At 37.9% G+C, this 22,240-nt stretch overlaps 1 protein-coding gene across 1 annotated transcript in view; it reads left to right on the top strand.

Annotated features, from left to right (window-relative positions):
- The first annotated feature begins 15,257 nt into the window (after nucleotides 1-15,257).
- Nucleotides 15,258-22,240, top strand: part of LOC129248269 (cell adhesion molecule 1) — a 371,310-nt gene continuing 364,327 nt past the window's right edge. The window contains exon 1 of the mRNA XM_054887754.1: nucleotides 15,258-15,741. Within this exon, the coding sequence (XP_054743729.1) occupies nucleotides 15,258-15,741 (484 nt within the window). The remainder of the gene's footprint in view (nucleotides 15,742-22,240) is intronic.

Here is a 22,240-nt window from a genome sequence, read left to right as displayed (position 1 = left end):
TAGTACATATTTCGCTTAGCGATGCTGAATCGACTAGTACCAAACTGGTTCGCTTCTGGTGAATTTGGAACTAAACGGCATTAAATACGTATAGCACGAAAACTAGTCGATAATTGTTGATAATTTAGATGCTTCTTATTTAATTCTAATATAATAGTTTTTTACGATAATATAGCTGATTCTCCTATTTGTAGTGAAAGTCAAGCTGCTCTAAAAGCCCTTTCTAACCAATGCTGATTTTCAAAATTGTTCGGTGAATGTAAGACAAAACTGAGCAGTGCTGCCAAAATATAAAAAAAGTTTTGCCTTAATTGAGTGCCTGGACATTGCGGTATTACAGAGAAAGAGTTGGCCGATGAGCTGACTAATGAAGAATCTGCAAGCATACCACTATGCTCTGAACCCTTTCCAGGTGCCAATTCTGCATCGATTCAACTATAGACTGGTGACTGGAATGAGGTCTACCCATAGAATATGTTAGGCTGAGTTGGACTCCTGCAGGAAAAACAAAACAGAAAATTAGCGACCTTTCTCCTAAAACTTAGTAGGAAGGACCAGAGAGTACTGGTTGGTGTAATCGCCAGGCACAACACCTTCTCGGCTGATTTCCACCCTGGAACCGCGTTAGCATTTCTTCAAGCTGGATCCCCGTTTAAGTCTTTGACACAACCGGTTCCTGCGTCCAGGTTCCGCTCCTGTGGGCGTATGGAGATTTTACGCCATCGTATTCACTCCTCCCACTGGCTTCTAAAGCGGTTTTGGGGGGAGTGAAACATCGGAGAATATGCAATAGGTCGATACTCACAAACTATTGTCTTGTCTTCAGTTCGGTACTGTTGTGAGTGTTTGGCTCAAGCGTCTGTGCCTGTCGTCGGTTTGTCTAAAACAGTTTATCTCCACTGTCCACCTGCTAGCAAAGGTACCAAAAACTTTGTAATCAACAAATAGGCTTTATAGTTATAACGTTGTTTGGTTGTTTTTTTCCCTTCCTTTCCTCCTAAGAACTGTCGAGTTATGGCTTGGCTGGATTAAGCACATTGCATAAAAAATAATCTAGCTGGTCTTGCTCCCAAATTAATTGAATATCTTAATAGTATTGAATACTTAGTCTATCTTTCTGCTTCTACTGCTGCTGCCGCTGTTGTTGCTGCAGTAACAACTGCTGCTGTCGTTTCTGGCCTTACCTTTCCCAGTCAATACGATTGAGCCTCGTTACGACTGTAGCCGCGAACGTTTTTTCGGCGTCCCGTTTAGTGTTGATCGAGCACATATCCTGGACAAATCTTGCTTGGGATGGCGAGTGTTCGAATGCCTTCGCCAGCATTGCTCGTTCTTTACTGAAGCGTCTGCAGTGAAAGGCTACATTTTCTGCGCTCTCGACTGTATTCGAGCAACTCGGGCAAAAAGGGATGCCGGCCAGCTGGAAACGGTGTAGATATTCAAGGAAGCAGCCGTGTCCGGTGAGTATCTGAGTTAGGTAGTACTGACTGAGTGCTTGGATTTGACCACCCCTCTCACAAATCTAATTTAAACTCCTACAAAACTAAGATTAATCCAAGTTTCAAACTCTGTGACTCAAACTTTTTAAAATTTCTAGTACGCGGTTTTATAGGAAGGTTTATGTTCTTCCTCTTTTCCATATAAGTAGACAACTGGTGAATTTTATGCAGCGATGCCTTAGAAAGTGTCGAATGTATGTCGTTGCATACCTTTTTCGATAGTCTGAGATCAGTGCTAAATTTTATGAGAGACGAGCTCACGCTGCTGTCGCTGTCACAAAACTTTGTCATACTCACTTCTTCTATTAGGCAAAAATGCCTCACTGCGATAGAGCACTGACAAAACGCCTAACCATTGGAATAAACAAATAACACACAGAAGGAAGGAGCCAAAAAAGCGGTGCAACAACTAGTCTAATGCAAATTAGGCTGCCAGATAGCAGAAAACAATAAAATTCTAAGAAAACTAAGAAACGCTATTATTGCCGAAATAAATTAAGTTAATAAAGTGAAACCGCCTAACGAAAGAAAGACGCAATCACAAAATATTAAGTTAACCACACTGGTGGTGGACCGGCAAGCGTAATAAGCATAAGACATCCGCACAAAATAAGCTGTAAACCAACAAAGCCCTTTATTAAGGCTGCACCTGATTTGAAGTCCAACCAAAAAGCTACGAACCGACTCCCAATAGAATGAGGAGGCGTCTCTTTAACTTTAAACTGTTGTTTCAGGACGTAATACAAATACTGGATCGCCCAATATATAGACAAGCATTGAAGTCTACTCATTAGGAGTCTCTCAACATCTTCCTAAACTTCCGAATGCCGTCATCAGAGTCCAACTACCACCCATCGCAAATGAAGAACTACAGCTGCCTTGTGAGTCTTGCGTTACTTTGGCTGAATCTGAAGTTAAATTTCTGCATGTGCAAAATCAACCCAGACATTCTCACTATATATCCGCCATGTGAAGGTATCCCAAACTACACTAACCACCTATTCATGTGATCCCTCAAACTCACTAATCTAACACATCTTCAAGGCCTCGCAGTATGGTGTACTCACCGACCAGCATCGTTTATATTATTTAACGAGATGTCCAAGACAAATGCCGCTTAGACTGCTTTGGCTCCAAAGGGAGAGGGGTGTTAGGTGAGTGTGTTTAAGGTGGCATATAAATAAGTGGTTAGAGTCATGCGGAGTATATTCAATCGAAGCTGGTTTAGCTACAAAGCATTTAGATTTTACATACCCCCAGAAATAAAAGTCCAAAGGTGTGATATCACACGATTTTGGTCCGAGACGAGAATCCACCGGTCCGAGACAAGACATAAATTACTCACCGAAATAACAACGCGGTAATTCCACTATTTCACGGGCTGTATGGAAAGTAGCACCATTCGCCATCTTGTTGGAACTAAATGTTGTGGAGATCACTGGCTTCAATTTCTGGGAGCAAAAAGTGGTTTGTCATGACGCGTTCGCCACGCGTTGTTACATTGGTGCCAGCGTAGTCTTTGAAGAAATATGGAGCGATGATTCTTCCAGCCCATAGGCCTCCCCAAATGGTTGTTTTCAAAGGACGTCATGACTGTTCTTGACTGGCCATCGGATTGCGCTTCAGCCCAAACACGGCAAGTTCGCTTAATGACGTAGCCATTAAGCCAAAAATGGGCCTCAGTGCTGCACAAAAGCTGGCCTGGTTGCGCGATAAATGCTCGTACTTTTCACAGAGCGTCGATTTTCCTAATACTATTTTACTATTTTTTAACCAGAGTCTTTCTATGATGAAATATCAATGAATACTAAAAAAAAATATTTAGCTTGACAGTAATCGCACGTGATATGTCAAAAACCCCCTATTGGAAAAAGTATTATACCTCCAATCTGATCACTTTATATGAGTTCAACCTGCTATAATATCTTAAATGCAATTGCACCAATATAAAAGAAAATCGTCGGCAGGTGATGTTGGAGTTGTATGTCAGGTGCGACAACATGCGAACGATTCTATTCTGCTAAAATTCTTGCATAATGAACGAGGTGAGGATCGGCACATTGTCGTAGTACAAGACCCAGCCATTCTCGATCCGCGTAGAAAAATATGCGTACAGTCGTAAGCCACCTCCGGACTGCAGATAGTTTTTTTTGAGGATCTTTTATCTAAACTACCTGAACTTAGTTTACTTTTTTTCAAGTCCGTGCTACAAAGTTGTTGTCTCCTCCGAATGGCGAATAATTTTTTATAAAGGGTGGTTAAATTTTAAAGGCCGATGTTGAATGTAAATCACACCTAAACCTCAAGCTTTTTTTTGCGTGTAATTTCACATTTTTCAATACCAGACTAACTTAATTTGAACCATGGAAATATACACAATCGAACAACGCGTTAAAGTTATCTCACGTCGCGGCGATGTCAATTGGCCGCTAGGATCATGTGATTTGACACCGTTGGACTTCTTTATTTGGAGTTATTTGAAAGAAAAGGTGTACGTCGATAAGCCAGCAACGATTCAAGAGCTAAAGGATGAGATAATTCGGCACATTAACGGCATAGAACCTCAATCATGCCTCAGCGTCATCGAAAATTTGGACCATCGGATGGAGGTGTGTCGCTGAGGCCGCGGCGGCCATTTGGCTGATATTTTATCCCACACGTAATTGAGCGATACCAGTATTATCATAGTAAAGAGAAATGACAGTAATTTCTTAAAAAAAAGTGTATTTTATTCAAAATCAACACCGGCCCTCAAAACTTAACCACCCTTTATAAGAAAGTTTTGTATGGCAGAAATACACTCGGAAGTTTGTCATTGCCTGCCGAGGAGCGACCGCTAATAGAAACAACTATTTCTATCTCCATGCACAGATATTCGAACATGCACAAAGTAATGGACATTTTTCTTAAAATTCTTTTTGAAAAGTGCAAAATTATAATCAGAATTTTTGAACGAAGTTCGAGTGGTCGATTTACATGGTTTTGGTTGAAGGATAAAAAATATTAAAATTTTTTTTTTTTAATTTCAACTCGAAAAATATTACGAAAAAATCAAAATTCACTCAGTTATGCCTGCCATTGCAACTAGCGGAGTTCGTTTAAACGGGTAACTCCATGTAATTTCTGTCCAGAACTCATTTATCTGCTCATATTATTTTTTATTTTTTCATTATTCATTCCTTTCTACTATTTAACACTTGTTAGCTTGCGCTCTCACTTTTTATCCTGACTTGCAATTTAATTTTATATTTTAACCCATTATCACCGCTTCCGAAGAGCTACAGGAATTTCGCTGCTAGTCACATTAGCTTGCGCTTAGTTTGGTGTGACGATGTTGAGATAAGCGACAATTACCCCGTTTCTGCTTTCACGCATTTGTAGCTCGCTTAAACCATTCCCTCCCACTCTCCCTTTCTAACACTTTCTCTCACTTTACCTTATCACATTTTTGTTTCTGTTACTGTTGTCAATCGTCATGGTGCTGCTCAAAAGCCGCGCACAGTCATATTGTCCCCCGTGTAGTTACTCGTATTTGCACTCATACCCGTACACTCTCCAGCCTTTCCCCTTTTTATTCTTCTGTTGTTTTTTTTTTTGTTTTGTGTTGTTTTTTTTCATGCTGGCATTTCTAGGGAATGTTATTGCGTGCGTATTGTGTGTCCATTTGTTATCCGCTTTTGGCTTTTGTTTATTCGCCCCACTACTCTTTTATTTCTTTCCCCGTTAGCATTTATTTACATTTTCGCTGGCCATTAACAATTTTGTTGTTTTCCACATTTTACTTCTTATCTCCGTAGTTTCTATTTACACATTTATTTCACTTTTGTTTTCGCCGCATTTTGCTTGTGCTGCCAGTCATTACTTTCAACTATCTGCCGACCCTATTCTTTATTTATCTTCATTTCGTGTCCACTTAATTGTGGCTTTTCCTACTCTTGCACGGAATGGGATGTGATTATCTTTAGTAGATTTCCGAAAGATTGGCGTTCTTTTGTCGAATAGTAAAAGCAAATAATTAGAAAAAGTGAAATATGTTGCTAGGCCTATAAGTTCAACTGGAAAATTTATGTTAAATAAATACGTACCAAATAAATGAGTATTAGTCTGGTGGTAACTAGTCGAAAGGGGGCTAAAATATGTTAGGTCCATATTAATTAAAAGTATGCGTTAGCCAATTTATGCCCATAGGGTCCTTTGGTCAATGTCTGCTTACGTGCTTGACAGAAATTTAATCGAAAGACGACTGGAAAAAACGTATTCTCGTTGTTGGTTTATTACCAATGCTCGAAAATTTTAAGCGATATGGCCAAAATTAATCACTCTATCGGAAGATTTCTAATTTTTGTAAATTACGTCGTACATCAATCATATTTGACTTTCGTGAAGAAGACAGCTGGAGTATACACAGAGAGAAGCAACGAATTGCTAGAGATCCAAATAAAAATTTTCATCATCCAAAATCATTGTTATTTCGTTTGTGAAAAATAAGTCGAAATGAACTTAGAAAAAGATTGCGAAAGTTCTAAAATTTCCGTAAAAACTATATCCCGATAAAAAAGCAGTTTAAGGTAGATGTTATTGTTAAACGTAGGAGAGGCTGTAGTGACCGTAACGAGGCGGAGAAAATGGTGACCTTCCTGCAGAGAAATCCAAATCTCTCCGGAAAAAAAATAGCTCGGATAGTGGGTTGCTCGGAAGCACTGCACCTAAATCTAAAGCAGAAGTTGGCTTACAGACAAACAAAGTGCAAAAAAATACCGATTAGCAATGCAAGGACTCCATGCCCCTAGACTCCATGCCATCAAGAGTCGTACTGGAAAAAAGATACAGTATAGTGCTGCCAGAAGCTCAGTCGTGATCAAACTCTGAAAATCAGCCCGGCAAACACTGTTTTCGCATTTTCACGGATGGCTCCAGGATCGAGCTTGGCTCCGGCTCTGGGGTCTACGAGGAATCCCGCGGGACAAAATTGCACTCTACTCTTGGAATCCATGCATCTGTGTTTCAAGCGTAGGTATATGCAGTTCAAAATACGATGAACTTTGTTGTGGAAAAGCGATGGAGAGGCAGATCTATATGTGTCTGCAGCGACAGCCAAGCTGCGCTTATGGCCTTAGACAGCCCCCCAACCACATCAGGGGTAGTAGAGTCCTGTACATCTAGGCTGAACTATGTCGGTAGACATAATAGCATGGGCTCCGGGACACGTGGGTATCGCGGGTTACGAGACCTCTGACTCCTTAGCTAAGAAAGACTCTGAGGCCATATTCTTTGGCCCAGAGCCCGTTTTGCCACTCACTTCTGCGACCATCAAAGACACGGTCAGCAAATGGGTTACTACAACCCACAAGCGAGCTTGGCAGGCGGAGAAAGGCTGCAGATGGACGAAACTGATGTTACCTGTCATGTTCGATCGACTGTCGCAAACCCTCCTGTCATTAAGCAGAGGGGAGTGCAGACAGCTGGTTGGACTGATGACGGGCCACTTTCTGTGGGCGAAGCACAGGGAAAGGGTGGGCATCTCAGACAGTGTACTCTGTCCAGCTTGTGAAGAGGAGGGTGAGACGGCGGACCACTTCTTATGCGTCTGCCTACCTTCGCTCGAATCAGGTTTGAGGTCTTTGGCATTGATGTGTTAAGAAGCGATCATCTTGGCTTCTTGGCACCACAAGATCTAATCAGATTTCTTCTGAGATCAAGTAGATTTCAAGAAAAATAAAAGGGAATTCAAGCGTAGTACAATGGACTTATTTAATGTCTGAGTGCTGCACTTGCTGGTTGTCACGACAAAAAAAAAATGCAAGGAGGAATGATATGGTTTATTACCGTGCCAAAAAGCAGGACACGGATTTCGGGGGCAAAGATATGAATGTTGATGAAGCTATGGTCCACCACGGACTGTGAGGCTAAGAAGAAGAAGAAGAAGATATGAATGCTGCGTAATGAACGGTTAAACGTACATTATTTCTGGCCAAGAGTTTTATGTTGCCGCTGTTAGAAAAAATGTCGCGGAACAATTTAAGACACACAAAAAGACGAAGTTTCTCACAAAAATTCTCGTTTGGCAGGTAATGAAGTTGTGCCATGAAAAGCAGAATTTTCGTAACTACAGGCACTAGTTGGTTGGATGGTTGAAGTGGTGATTTATCAAGTATCCAGTTAGTACTACCGCATGATTTTGTTACCCCATTCTCGCTACAAATAAGTTAAACAATTATTCCTTCAGTATTAAACCCAGTCTGTGCGATGGAGAAACCTTTTAAAGTTGTTTATGTCTGTACCAGTCAGCTCCTCGAGGTTTTCAAAATGTTCTTTGCCCAAGGTTAACATCGGCGCCTTCCATAGGGCAGGCCATTCACAGAGGAAACGAAAGATAGTTTCCCTTTTCTCCGGTTGATTACAACTATGGCAGTTTATATTGAAAGTGTTAGGATTTTGGCTGCCTGCTCTTCTATAGACCAGAGGCCAGTTATAATTGCCGTAAGTATGCAGACATCCTTTTGTTTCATATTTGTCAGCGTTGACGATTGTTTGTGTTTATATATATAGGCCATAGTGTTCTACTAACTTTGTCTCATCTTTTCATATACAATCCGCGAGTCTGAGGTATTTTGAGAAAATTGTATTCTTGATTGCACTCAGTGGTGGAAATACCGATTCTGCAGTACCAACTTTCGCTCACGGTGGTAAGGCTGATACTACTTTGTTCAACCAGTTTAGAGTTTATTGTTGTCGAATTCAGTGCCTGGATTGCAGCTTGGTTATCCGAAAAAATAACGTTGTTGCATCTAAAAGTGAAGTCAGCGATTACAAGCTTCCCCTCCAACAATACACTCATTGTTTGAACTATCTGTGTAGACTGTAGTGGCAAAGTAGTTTAATAAAAGTCCCTTACTTCATTCCTCCCGAGATAGAAAGAGAGTGGCAAGATTCCTATTGAATGTCACCGTTGAAATGATGTGATCAGTCCACCCTACGGGCACTATTAACACAGAAATCCACGTGAAAAAGTGCTTACAAAAGACACTTTGGGTAATTTAAAATCACTGTGGCATTTCTATCTTCTCTTGGCCTGATCTCCGTTCATGCTTCTACAATAAAGTAGCTCTTAAATGCTACGAGAAAAATTATATCGATTTTGTGCCTAGAGTAGCGAATACTCCCAATTGCTCAGAACTTCAGCCAACCGAGAGATATTGGGCTATAGTAAAAAGAAATCTAAAGAGGGCAAAAAACAATATTTCAGAATGTCAAAAATTTTCCACGTAAGTGGCACGCTGCGAGTGGGAAGATGCAAGACGTAACAGTGAAGGCTCTAATGGGAGGTATTCCAGAAATGGTCAAGAATTTTTCATTTCGAGACTAGTTTTTTTAATCAAAATGAAATTTGAAAAATGAAATGAAAAATTTGCATTAAATTCTCTTCCGTAAATAATATATTTTTTGAGAATCGAAAAATTATATTAGTTGTTGAGATTAAGTTTCACTGAGATGCACCACTTTCTAGTGACCTACTCCTCATCTATGCTATCCAAGAAAGTTTGGAAGATAATCTGCCATAGCAATGTGAGCTGGAACTGTTTAGGTTCCATATTCACTAGCAAATACTAGATATTTCGAAATTGGTATTTTTTTCCTACAGGGTAGCAAGGCATGCTTAACATTTGTAGGAATTGTCTACATCGTTTGTCATTTACACGCTAATGAGCTGAAGCAAAACATTTCGTCAATAGTAAGCTTTGTCAATAAAATTAAGGTATTTATAACACCTTTTGTATTACGGCGTTTACTACTGTCCAAAGGCGAAAAAAGTCACACGAGTAGATACAATTCAGCATAGACAATACTGCACTAAAGGCTCTTAGTACACGTGCGAGCAACCCAATTAAGCGGATCAAATCGGAGGGATGAGTGCATTAAATGATTAAATATAATATTCTACCAGATTTACTCGTGTGACTTTTTTCGCCTTTTGGACCGTAGCAGTATTTTTGGGCAGTTTTAGTTATTAGAAATTAAATTTGGGTATACCTATAAATGGTGTTACTTTAGCTGCACGAGAACTATCGATTACGATAACTATGGTTTGATAACTAAATTGAAGAGAAAAATAAAGGTGACAAAAAAAACAAAATGAAATGAAAAAAACGTTAATTTCGAAAAATAAATACATTAAAAACAGATCTTAGATTAATCATTATAAAAAACAAAACAAAAAAAAAAAACAATAATACCGAAGGATCATAGATCAAACATAAGTTTTTTTCAGATAAAAAATTTCATTGGCTGGACAGAAAATTAAAAAAAAAAAATCCGAAAAACGTGAAAAACTTGATGCTGAAATGCTAAAAAATTAAGGAAAGAAATGTCCTTAAAAATATAAATTTAGTAAAAAATTGGAATCTATTATTATATATACAGGGTGGCTGATGAAAGCCGCTACCAAAAAAGAATTGAATAACTTTTTTTCTTTTTAAGTTATCTGTTCCATTTTTATTTTAATTTGCAGATTGATCTTTAAAATTTATTAAAATGGATAACTGGGACACGCAAACAAGAATTTGGATAGTCCGCCGCTATCACGCACTGGAGTCCGTAGTTTTGGTACAGAGAGAGTACAGGCGGATGTTTGGCGGCGATCCCCCGAACAGATGGACCATAATGAGACTGGTGAATAATTTTGCTGAGCAAGGAACAGTCGCAAGAAGGTCTTATCATCGAAGCCCACCAGTTCGGACGGAGGAAACGATCGCTGCTGTAGCTGCAGCTATACAAAGCAATCCAAGGGTTTCAACAAGAAGCTTATCTGCTCAACTTGGTGTCAGCCGACAGTCTTTGGAAACAATAATGCACAAAGATTTAGACTTATTTCCCTACAAATTTCAAATGGTTAACAAACTGAATTCAGCAGACTTGCCGATTCGCTTGGAATTTTGCCAGAAGATCCTGCAAATGGTGGAAGAAGACCAAAACATGTTAAACTGCCTTTTCATGTCTGATGAGGCCCATTTCGATTTAAACGGCAATGTGAACAAACAAAATTGTCGAATATGGAGTATTTCTAACCCACAGATACTCCACGAGACGGAATTGCATCCTCTTCGCGTGACAGTGTGGTGTGCGGTTTCTTCACGCTGTATTGTCGGGCCTTATTTTTTTGAAGAAAATGGTCACACCGTTACGGTTACTGGAGACCGTTATTTGAAAATGCTGAAAGAATTGTTCTATCCAGAACTACGCCGAAAGAGAATTCCTTTCAACTCTGTGTGGTTTCAACAAGATGGGGCAACGTCTCACATAGCCCAGACTGTTATGACAGAGTTGCGACGAAAATTTCCCAATAAACTGATTTCAAGAAACTCCGAATTTCGTTGGCCCCCCAGGTCGCCTGACCTTACTGCACCTGACTTTTTCTTGTGGGGTTTATGTAAACAAGAAGTTTATAAAACAAAGGCAACAAATTTGGATGAACTAAAACAATCCTTTCGGGCAACAATTGCGGCTATTCCTGTCGCAACTCTCAAAGCAGCAATGAACAACTTTTTACTAAGATGCCGCACTTGTGTCAACGAGCATGGGGGCATTTAAATTCAATTATTTTTAAAACTAGTTAAGCTACATTTAATAAAATTTAATGACCTTCAACTTGAAAAAAAAAAATAAATGAATTCCATACACTAAAAGAAAAGTTATTTGAGGTTCTTAATGTAGCAAAATTCATCAGCCACCCTGTATATATAAAAAGAAGTTACATTTCCTTGGTAATCTTATAACTCAAGAGCCGCCGAACCGATTGACACAAAAATTTTAGAGTTCTTTTCTATCTTTGAGGAGGTGGTTTGTGTGAAGTTTGATTGAAATCGGTGGAGCCGTTCCTGAGTTAAGACATTTTATGCTTATGAGCGTTTCTGTTGTGGTTGTAAGTGTATTATGTTAATATTAATTTGCTGTCGTTGGAATTCAGTTTTTGCAAATATATTTTATTGGTGATGAGAATCGTGAATTAGATCAGCGCTGTGCAATTTCGACGAATACGAGAAGATCAATCGTGAATGAATTGCAAACAATGTTCCATCAACACAATGAATTGGTGAAATTGTTCAAAGTGGCACTCGATCTGTTGCGCACCGATGGCCACAAAATTATAATAAAAGCCGATAAAACACCAATTGGGGAGCACGCCAGACGATTCAATGTACCAACGATTGATGAAGTGGCCATTGCTGTGGTTGGTGAACAGTTTCGGCTACGGGGTGGTCTAGAGCTGGAAAATGTACGGCATTTTCAGAAATTTCGTTTTCACACAAAAAAAAAAAAAATGAAAAACGATATTATAATTTTTTAGGCTTTTTATCTAACTTCTTTTACATACAAAAATGAAAAAAAAAACACAAAAACTAAAAACATGATTAATTAGTATGCCTTTAGATATGTCCCGTACTATAATGAAGAAAAAAAAGTTTGGGTAATCAGTTTTAAAAGTTGATTTTTGATATTCTTTGTTTTTAAGTTTGTTGCGCTTTTTCCCAATATAACGAATCAACGAATCGTAAAGCGCATACAGCTCATTGTTTCATCGGATGCGATACCCACCGTCACCAACGTGCAAAGTTCGAAAAATCTTACGCAGAATCTTTCTCTCAAACACTCCAAGCGTCGCTTCATCGGATGTTGTCATCGTCGAAGCTTCTGCACCATACTTTAGAACAGGCATGATTAGAGCTTTGTAGAATGTTAGTTTTGTTCCTCGAGAGCGCATTTTACTACTCAGTTGCCTACTTAGTCCAAAGTAGCACTTGTTGGCAAGCGAGATTCTACGTTGGATTTCAAGCCTGACATTGTTATCGGTGTTAATGATGGTCCCAAATAAACGAAGTCCTTTACAACCTCGAAATCATAGCTGTCAACAGTAACGCGGATGCCGATATGCGAGTGCGCCGACTATTTGTTTGAGGTACCTCGTCTTGTCTTCGTCCACAACCAGACCCATTCGCTTTGCCTCTTAGCCCAGTTTGGAGAAGGCAGAACTAACAACGCGGCATACGCTAATATCATCGGCATACGCAAACAATTGCATGCTCTTATAAAAAATTGTGCCTGAGCAATTAAGTTCTGCGGCTCGCACGATCCTCTGAGGTTAAAGAAGTCACACGGCAGCGAGTCACCCTATCTGAAACCACGTTTGGCATCAAGTGGATGGCAGGGTATACTTTGCAGGATGGTTCCGTGTGTAGAAGTCCGCGCAAGTGGGGAAAGTACCTGATTACCATTCACTTGGGAGTGGCCAGTAAGTTTCTTCTGGATATACTCCAAGCGGCTCACAATTACCGGGCTTCGCCGAAGTATCTTCTGGATAACTTTCGAAAACCCGTTTGGGAGTGAGCTTATGTGAGAAGGCGAATAAGCCCAGGATATCTGGTTGTACGCTGGGGTTAGAACCCGCCACGTAAAAATTCTTGCCCAATGAAAAATACAACAAAGCTTCGGATGAAGACTGCTTGCATTTTTTACAATAAAGTTTAATGGCTATAAAACAGCGTACCCAATTTTTGTTTAAACCCTGCTTAAAAAGTTTGTCGAGTTTTTATTAATCTGCTCAAAGTTTGAAGCATGGATTAATATGGCCTTTGTTATTGAAAGCACTATATTTTTCAATAAAAAAATAAAAAATTAATAGGTTAATAGTCAAAATTTATTACTTATCACATTCAGTGTGTCAAGTTGATAAAAATTCTCGCGAAGTCAATTCTGCGTAAGGGCAAAGAGTACAAATACCATTAAGGGTGGCTAAGTTTCAAGGGCCGGTGTTGATTTTGAATAAAATACAATTATTTTAGAAAATTATTGTCACTTCTCTTTTTTCTGATAATACTGGTATGGCTCAATTACGTATGGAACAAAACATTGGCCAAATGGCCGCCGCGGCCTCGGCGGTGCACTTCCATCCGATGGTCCGAATTTTCGATGACGCTGAGGCATAATTGAGGTTCTATGCCGTTAATGTGCCGAACTATCTCATCCTTTAGCTCTTCAATTGTTACTGGCTTATCGACGCGCACTTTTTCTTTCAAATAATTCCAAAGAAAGAAGTCCAACGGTGTCAAATCACATGATCTTGGCGGCCAATTGACATCGCCGCGGCGTGAGATTTTTCGGCCATCAACTTTTTCGCGCAAAGGAGCCATTGTTTCGTTAGCTGTGCGACAAGTGGCACCGTCCTGTTGAAACCACATATCGTCCACATGCATATCTTCCAATGCGGGTCATTAAAAGTTCGTTATCAGCGCACGATAGCGAACACTATTCACAGTAACTGCCTGACCGACCTCATTTTGGAAAAAATACGGCCCAATGATGCAGCCGGCCCATAAACCGCACCAAAGAGTCACTCTTTGTGGGTGCATTTTCGGCAGCCACTCTTGGAATATCATTCGCCCAAATGCGGCAAGCGGCAATTCTGCTTATTGACGAATCCACTGAGGTGAAAATGTGCCTCATCACTGAAGAAGATTTTCTTCGGAAATTGGTCATTCACTGTTCCCATTTCCTGCCACCATTCTGACGCGTTGCTCGATTGTGGATCTTTCCATGGTTCAAATTGAGTTAGTCTGGAATTGAAAAATGTCAAACGAAATGCATAAAAAAGCTTGACCTTTAGGTGCGCCACTTTGTGCTTGCCTTAACTTTATAAAAGCAGCGCATATTCGAACAAGTATCCCGTTTATGCGAGCATCGAAATATAGGGGAACAAGGCGTTTTAAGTACCAAGATTTTCGACATTTTAAATTGCTTACAAAGCATATAAAATGGAGAGAGAAAAATTCTCTTTTATAGCAAAAAAGGCATCACAGACTATGACTATTTAACTATTATGAATCGGTTTGAACGTTTCTGTTTTATTTTTAAGAGCTCTAAAAAAATGTGTTTGACATAAATTCATTTATATTTCATAATATTATATATTTAAAATTAAAATTAAACAATATAGAACTGTTTAATCATGAATATTTTCTTAGTGTGAAATTATTGCAATTTACAGAAATTATAAAAAATTCTAAAATACTGTTTGTTTTTTTACAGAATTTCTCGACGTAGTGGAAGTGGAAGTAAACTAACTTTTCTAAAATACGCTATAAAAACTGAGTAATAAAATTTGAAAAGAAAATAAGGAAAAACCGGAAAAGAAGCAAAATACAACGAAATAAAAAATAACTATAAAATAGACGTGAAAATTATAGGTAAAAAGAAATGTTAAATTCCTAAATTATAAAAGGCATTAAAAAAAATTTCCAGATACTAGAAAATACAAAATTAAATCGAATTACGCTATCGAAGCTTAAACTCTCATCTAAACGCGTGAAATAAGCAAAAAATAACATAAATTCCAATTCCACCAAAAATGAAATTGAAATAAAAGTAACAACTTGCAATATATTTACAAAGGCAGCTGCCACAGCAACACTCAAGCTGTATTTCAGCATAATTCACTCGCCTACCATGAAACTCTAATTCGTCTGTAAAGCCTCAAAGCACACAGGCTGTACCTACAGTGGATTTTCAACAGCAGGCCAATGAATTTTGTCTAGTGACTATACACACACACACATACACCAATACATACATGCAAATAATTGTAACTGTTACGGCAATAATAATAATAGCAGCGTGTAAAATATTGGAGCAGTGGCAACATTATAAAATAGCAGCGCAACGATGCATACTTTTTGGCGCATTGCAAAAGGCACACAAAGTGCCGAAATGACCCAAATGAAATTGCGTGCGCCGACAACAAAGTCCACAGCGACAACGACTGCTGCGTTGCTAACAACCGAGAATCCAGCGACAACAACAAAAGCAGCGACGCCATCGCACATAATGAAAATGAAACGGAAACGTAAAATACCGGAAATTTCATTGCTAATTGTAGCAATTTGGATTAACAGCTTCTGGCCGTGGCCTGGCGGTGGCAGCAGCGGTGGTGGTGGCGGCGGTGGTGGTCCATTACCGCTCGTGTACTGCTCGCATATGTCCGCCTCAGCGGCTGGCGGTGTTGCCGCCTATACAGTCGATGCCGCACACCTGCACACCAGCGATATGCACAGTCATCACTATGATGATGATGGCGGCGGTGGTGGTGGTGGAGCGGGTGGTGGTAGTAGTAGTAGCATGGAAAATATGGCAATGCATGGCGGCGGTATGCCAGAGGAATCAGAGGAGCGCGATCACATAGCCCATCATTTTGGTAAGTTTTTGTCGCCTTAATGAATTTTTCAAAAGCACTATTTACATGTCAAGCTCTAATCCACACACACTCGTACATATATGAACACATTTATATCTGTGTGTGTGTGTGTATGTGAGCGCAGACCAAATAATTTGAGGCTGTTATTTGTGCGGGTTTTGTGTGAATGTGCGTGGGCTATTGGCGCATGATTTTCGGTTTTTGTGGTTGGTTAGTGGCTTGTTTTTGTTGGTACAGTACATTTGGGAGGCTGCAAACGGGTAATATTAACGTTTCGGTTAAGCGGACTTACAGCGGCTTAATGTTGTCTAAAAGTGATGTATGCTAACGGGCTGGATTGAAGCTCGCATATTTAGCGTAAGTGTGTGAGCAGTCTTTGTATGTGTGTGTGTGTTTTGGCTATCAAATTAACTTTTAGCAAGGTTTATATGCAAATGTTGGTACCTATACAGCAAACCGAAGTTGTTAAGCGAAACTGAAAACAGAGAATTGCAGCAAAGGTAGTGCCTTCCTGGTAGCTGATTTAAGTGCTAACTAATTGAGAGGAAGATTTGTATAGGGAGGGACTTATTTTGCCCTTTAACTATTTAATTTTTGTTTTGAAAAACTTTTTCTGCCTGTTTAATTATTTTCCAGCGAAAACGAGTAGTATACCCGACATAAACAGAGCAAACTGTTTCTGCCTGCAAAAGTAGATAATTATGACTGAAGTTCAAATGAATGCGTGTTGGGTTCTTAGAAAATATTTACAATATTTCATTTATCAATTAACTCAATACATCAAATACTTCTTTATTTGAAAAATTCGATTTGTATCGGTACTTCCCCAGCATTTCTTATTTCAACTTAATACAAGCTGTTGTGTATTAAGGGGTTAGGGGCAGTCAGAGTCCCGAAAAAATGATGATTTTTAATAATTTTTTTTTTTGCTAGTCAGTTGCTTTATTTTTTAAAATAAAAATGATCATTAATACATCATGTTTTGACTTGACTTTAGCAAAGTTTCCAAAAAAAAAAAAATAATAATAATAATTGTAAAAATTATCAGGATTTGTGTGGAGTCCGTTCCTCCAGAAGTCCCTTCCGGTGATCATCACAAGTCCTTGGAGATTCATCTAAAATCAATCGGACAAGAAAAAATAGTTTAATTATTAGATAATCTTGTGCCTAATCGAAGCCTTTTTTCTTTTTCAAAATTAAATATAAGGCGGCTTCGGGAAATATTTTTTAGATTTTCGAGAAAAAAACGACAACTACTTGTTTAAAAAAATTCGAAATTAAAAACCTTCGATCAGGCACGAGTTTTTAATGTTTTTCAGAAGCAGTATAAATTCTATTTAAATCTACTGAGCGATTTTTAAGTTACAGTGATCACTAGTTCAAAAACATAATTTTGAGAAAAACGCATTTAAACGTTTACTATCGATTTACCATATGCAGAATTATATCGGGTCAGTCCATAAGTTCGTGCGTATTTTACCCATAATTTCATTTTTGTACGATTTATGTATACAAAAAATTACTCGCGGACTATTTTTTTTTTTATCAATTTTTTCTTAGACAATTATTATCATTTCTTTTCATTGTGATAAAATGGTATGGCTCAATTACGCATGGAACAAAATATTGGTCAAATGGCCGCCGCGGCCTCGGCGGCACACCTCCATCCGATGGTCCAAATTCTCGATGACGCTGAGGCATAATTGAGGTCCTATGCCGTTAATGTGCCGAATTATCTCATCTTATAGCTCTTGAATTGTTGCTGATTTATCGACGTACACCTTTACTTTCAAATAACCCCAAAGAAAGAAATCCAACGGTGTCGTTGACGTTTAGGTGTGGTTCACATTCAACATCGGCCTTCGAAATTTAACCACGCTTTATAAAGCCAATTTTAATCGCAGTCTTTGGATTTGGTAGTTTGTGAAACTCTCTTAAACAAACGCGAACTATCACGAATGTATGATGATTTCGTAGGAAGACTAAAAAAGGCAATTCGTATGATTATTCCTATAGTGTCTGCAAAAAATCAGTCCACATCGGCCTATCACATTAATCCTAACAACAAAAAAACAAAGCATACAAACTATGTATACCGCAAATCTAAAAATAACGCAAAACTTTATGAAGCATACAATCGGTTGCAAGAAGAATTCGATGTTCTAAACAAATTTTTATATCAGAACTACATTTCTCAGGTTGAGACCTGTATCAAAGAAAATTGTAAATATGTTTGGCAGTTCTTAATGGTAAAAAGAAAACCACTGGAATTCGGGATAAAATGCATTATTTGGGGGAAACGTTGACGGACATTCAAACCTTTTTGCAGATTTTTTTCGATCTGCTTATGTTTGCCAATCTGACACCGGAATAGAAGATACCTCTTTTAACAGCTCACGAACAAATAAAGGTTTCCGGCTCTCATCTAATGATGTACTCAGGAGCCTTCCGGCCATGGAAAATGACCCAACTCCTGGAGAAGATGGCTTCCCTCCTATATTATTAAAAAAGTGTGCTACATCGTGCAAAACCATTAACAATTATCTTCAATAAATCACTAGCTTATGGTGAATTTTTACATAATTAAAAAAAAATGGTTTATCATACCGATACATAAGTCTGGAAGCAAGTCGGAAGTCCCAAATTATCGGCCTATCTGCAAAATCTCTTGCATACCTAAACTCTTTGAAAAGCTAGTTTATGATTTGATTTTCTTTAAAATTTCAGATCTCATATCGCTTAATCAGCATGACTTTGTTAAGGGTAGATCTGCTGTTGCAAATTTGATCTTAAACCAATTTGAAACAGGCCAGCAATGCGATGTCATATTCACCGATTTCTCGAAAGTGTTCGATAGAGTCAGCCATAGTATCCTACTTAAAAAGGTGGATTCAATTGGTCTTCATCCTAGCTTAGTCAAGTGGCTTGCATCTTATCTAACAGAGAGAACTCAATTCGTTCGTGTAAATAACATAAAATGCGTGCGTTCGTGTAAATAACATAACATGCTGCCATCAAAGCTACCTCAGGCGTACTTCAAGGTAGCCATCTGGGCCACTATTATCCTTAATGTTTTTTAATGACATTCTAGACGTTTTCGAGACAACACGTTGTCTGATGTATGCAGATGACCTGAAAATTTACAGTGGGATAGAGGACGTAACTGACTGCATAAGACTTCAAGAAGACGTAACAAGATTGGAAACTTGGTGTTATGATAACACCTTACCTCTTAATGCTGGTAAATGCCAGCACATGTGATTCAGTAGACGCAAAGTTACGATTGTTTTCGATTACAAGTTGGGCACTACCACCCTCAAAACAATTTATGAAAAGCGAGACTTGGGGGTCATATTTACAACGAAAATGTCGTTTTCTAAACATACAGACTTTATGATTACCCAGTCTAGATTTATGCTTGGCTTTGTAATACACAATTCACGGGAGTTCCAGAATATTTCTACGCTGAGGAATTTGTACTTTTCTCTTGTGTGATCAAACCTCGAACATTGCAGCATTATTTGGGATCCATTCTATATGGGTTCATCTTTAATAATTGAGAAGGTTCAAAAACGTTTTACTAGATTTGCAATTCATTCACTTCGTTGGCCTTGCAGTTTGCTACATAAAGGGTGGTTAAATTTCAAGGGCCGATGTGGAATGTGAACCACACCTAAACGTCAACGACACCATTGGACTTCTTTCTTTGGGTTATTTATAAGGTGTACGTCAATAAGCCAGCAACAATTCGAGAGCTAAGGATGAGATAATTCGTCAAATTAACGGCATAGAACCTCAAACACCATCGGATGGAGGTGTGCCGCCGAGGCCGCGGCGGACATTTGGACAATATTTTATTTTACGCGTAATTGAGCTCTACTAGTATTATCATAATAAAGAGAAATGACAATAATTTCTTAAAAAAATTGTATTTTATTCAAAATTAACACCGGCCCTTGAAACGTAACCACCCTTTATAAAAGTAGATGTCTTTTGTTAGCATTGCAACTTTAGAAATGCGGAGAAAAATTTCACCGGTAATGTTTATAAGGGACGTAGTTACGAGCCACATCAAATACCACTTCTTGCTGGAGCTAATACTTTTTAATTGTCCCACTCGTTAACTTAGACTCAGCAATATGTTCCATTTGCCTTATCACAACACCAATTTTAGTCGAAATGAACCACTTGCACGTTGTATAAGGCAGTCTAACCAATTATGCAAAAATTTGGATTTATTCTCTAACTCACGAAAGACTTTCAAATCAAAACTTAATCTGGATATACACTTTTTGAATTGTCACTAATATATCTCACAGTATTCCTTACCATATATTATATCTAAGTTTTTGTATTAGTAATCTATTGAGTTGTACTTTAATTGATGAAAGAATGAATAAATAAAAAAATAAAATTTTTAGCACTCTATAAATAAGCAATACCTACTCATTGTTCTAAAAAGTTCTTACACCTGTGCGTTGCTAATTGGTTGACCGCAGCTGTAAGTAAACATATATCTGTATAAATATATGTAAATATAGTCTCTGTAATTAAATTCTCGCCATTGTTGAGCGACTAGCCGACGACTAGCCATTTCAAACACCCATTGAGTTTGCTATGGAAATGTTAAAATTGTTACTTAAATAAATTTTAATTGTGTTCTGCCGGCGTTCAGCAAATTTTATGCACGACGGAGAAGAGGTTAAGCTTACCTGCATATACATACACACACACACATGCATTTTCTGCTAACGCGTCACTTTTTGTTATTTTATCAACGTCATTTATTGCACTACTTTATGCAGCTACACTGGCGCATACATAAATATGGATATATATGTGTGTGTGTATGCGTATATACAATTTATTTATTAGCTCCATTGTCCTTGGGCCACATTGAAATTTGTAATTTTAATAATATCCTTTTGTCTATTTTGTTTTTGTTCGACTGCATGCCCGCGCGGTCAAGTGGATTAATTGTAATTAGGCTGCAGTGGCCCGTGAAGATAGCAAAAATCTGAAAAGTTGGATAGCAAAAACGAAAATAAAAAAATATAAATTTAAATAAAATAAAATTAAATAGAGAAATATTTTTTTTACGGAAAATTGCCGTAAAATGTGTTGGCGCAATTACTTCCGTTTGCCTTTTAGCATAAAATTCTGCTTTAACAAATATTTAAAGCAGCTCGAGGAATTAATTGACAGCGGGATATCCTATTTGGTTAAATGAAAAACTTTAACTGTTTTTTACAATATAATTAAAAATCGGAAATAAGGCGAAAAACCGTATTATTTTAAGTCTATACCCGCCATGGTAATCAACTAAATAATTTAATTGAAGTTTATTTTAGTCAAGTAATTAATATTACTGCTTTTGGAAAATTCCAAAAATTACTGTTACGAAAATTAATAAAGCAGGAATTTCCCATTTTTCTTCCTATTAACAAACAAATAATTTTTGAAGATATTTCTTGAGCAATGAAAAAAAAAATATATCGCCAACTCATCCTCATGATTTATGGTACCACAATTTTATGCCAGCTCTGAACGGCTGAAGGTGGTTATGAGAAGCATTGTCACTTATATGCATAATAAAGGGTCTTTAAAAAGACGTGCCAAGATTTGATTTAAAAAAAAAATGCAAAAATTTAGATTTTTTCAAGATTTACAATTCACAATTCTATCTGAAAAATGACATCTTTTGAATGTTCACCAAAGCACGTTCACAGACTCCCATACGAGAATTGAAATTTTCAAGCACTCGCTTGAGTGTTCAGCAATTTCGACCCGAATTATTGCGCTTTGGCGTCGCTGTTGGTTTATTTACATAAAAGAATCAGAATCATGTTCTATTTTAAGTATATGAATATACAGAAAATAGCAGGAAATAAGAACAGCACGAGCTCAAGGTCATCAGCTGGTTTTACAATAAACTAGGATTAATTATAATATTTGGTAGTCTTATATTTAAAATAAGAAATATATGTGTAATACAAGTAAATAAAATATTTCTAAGTATAGCTATATTAAATTAAATGAGCTATAGTTCTACAGTTCAAGAAAGTTAGATATAGTATTTACATTTGATAATGTTGTATTAACTAGAAGTTGTGAAGGGAGAGCTGTGCCAAGACATTTACATAAAAGAAGAAACAGTCTAGGAATTACATCTGACCGACATCTAGGCGTCACATTTGGAAGACGCTTTACATACCTTTAGTTTTTGACATGATAACGTCTTATAATTTGATGTAGCCGGCTGTACGCACCAAAAGATGGATCGTCATCTTGCTAATGCTTCGTTATCTTGCTCATGCGGCGCTACCTTGCTTGGGTTGCATGTTATGTTATGTTATGTTATGTTATGTTATGTTATGTTATGTTATGTTATGTTATGTTATGTTATGTTATGTTATGTTATGTTATGTTATGTTATGTTATGTTATGTTATATTATGTTATATTATGTTATGTTATGTTATGTTATGTTATGTTATGTT

Source organism: Anastrepha obliqua, chromosome 5 (assembly GCF_027943255.1).
Source record: "Anastrepha obliqua isolate idAnaObli1 chromosome 5, idAnaObli1_1.0, whole genome shotgun sequence".
NCBI classification, from domain to species: Eukaryota; Metazoa; Arthropoda; class Insecta; order Diptera; family Tephritidae; genus Anastrepha; species Anastrepha obliqua.
This window is presented reverse-complemented; position numbering and strand designations above follow the sequence as displayed.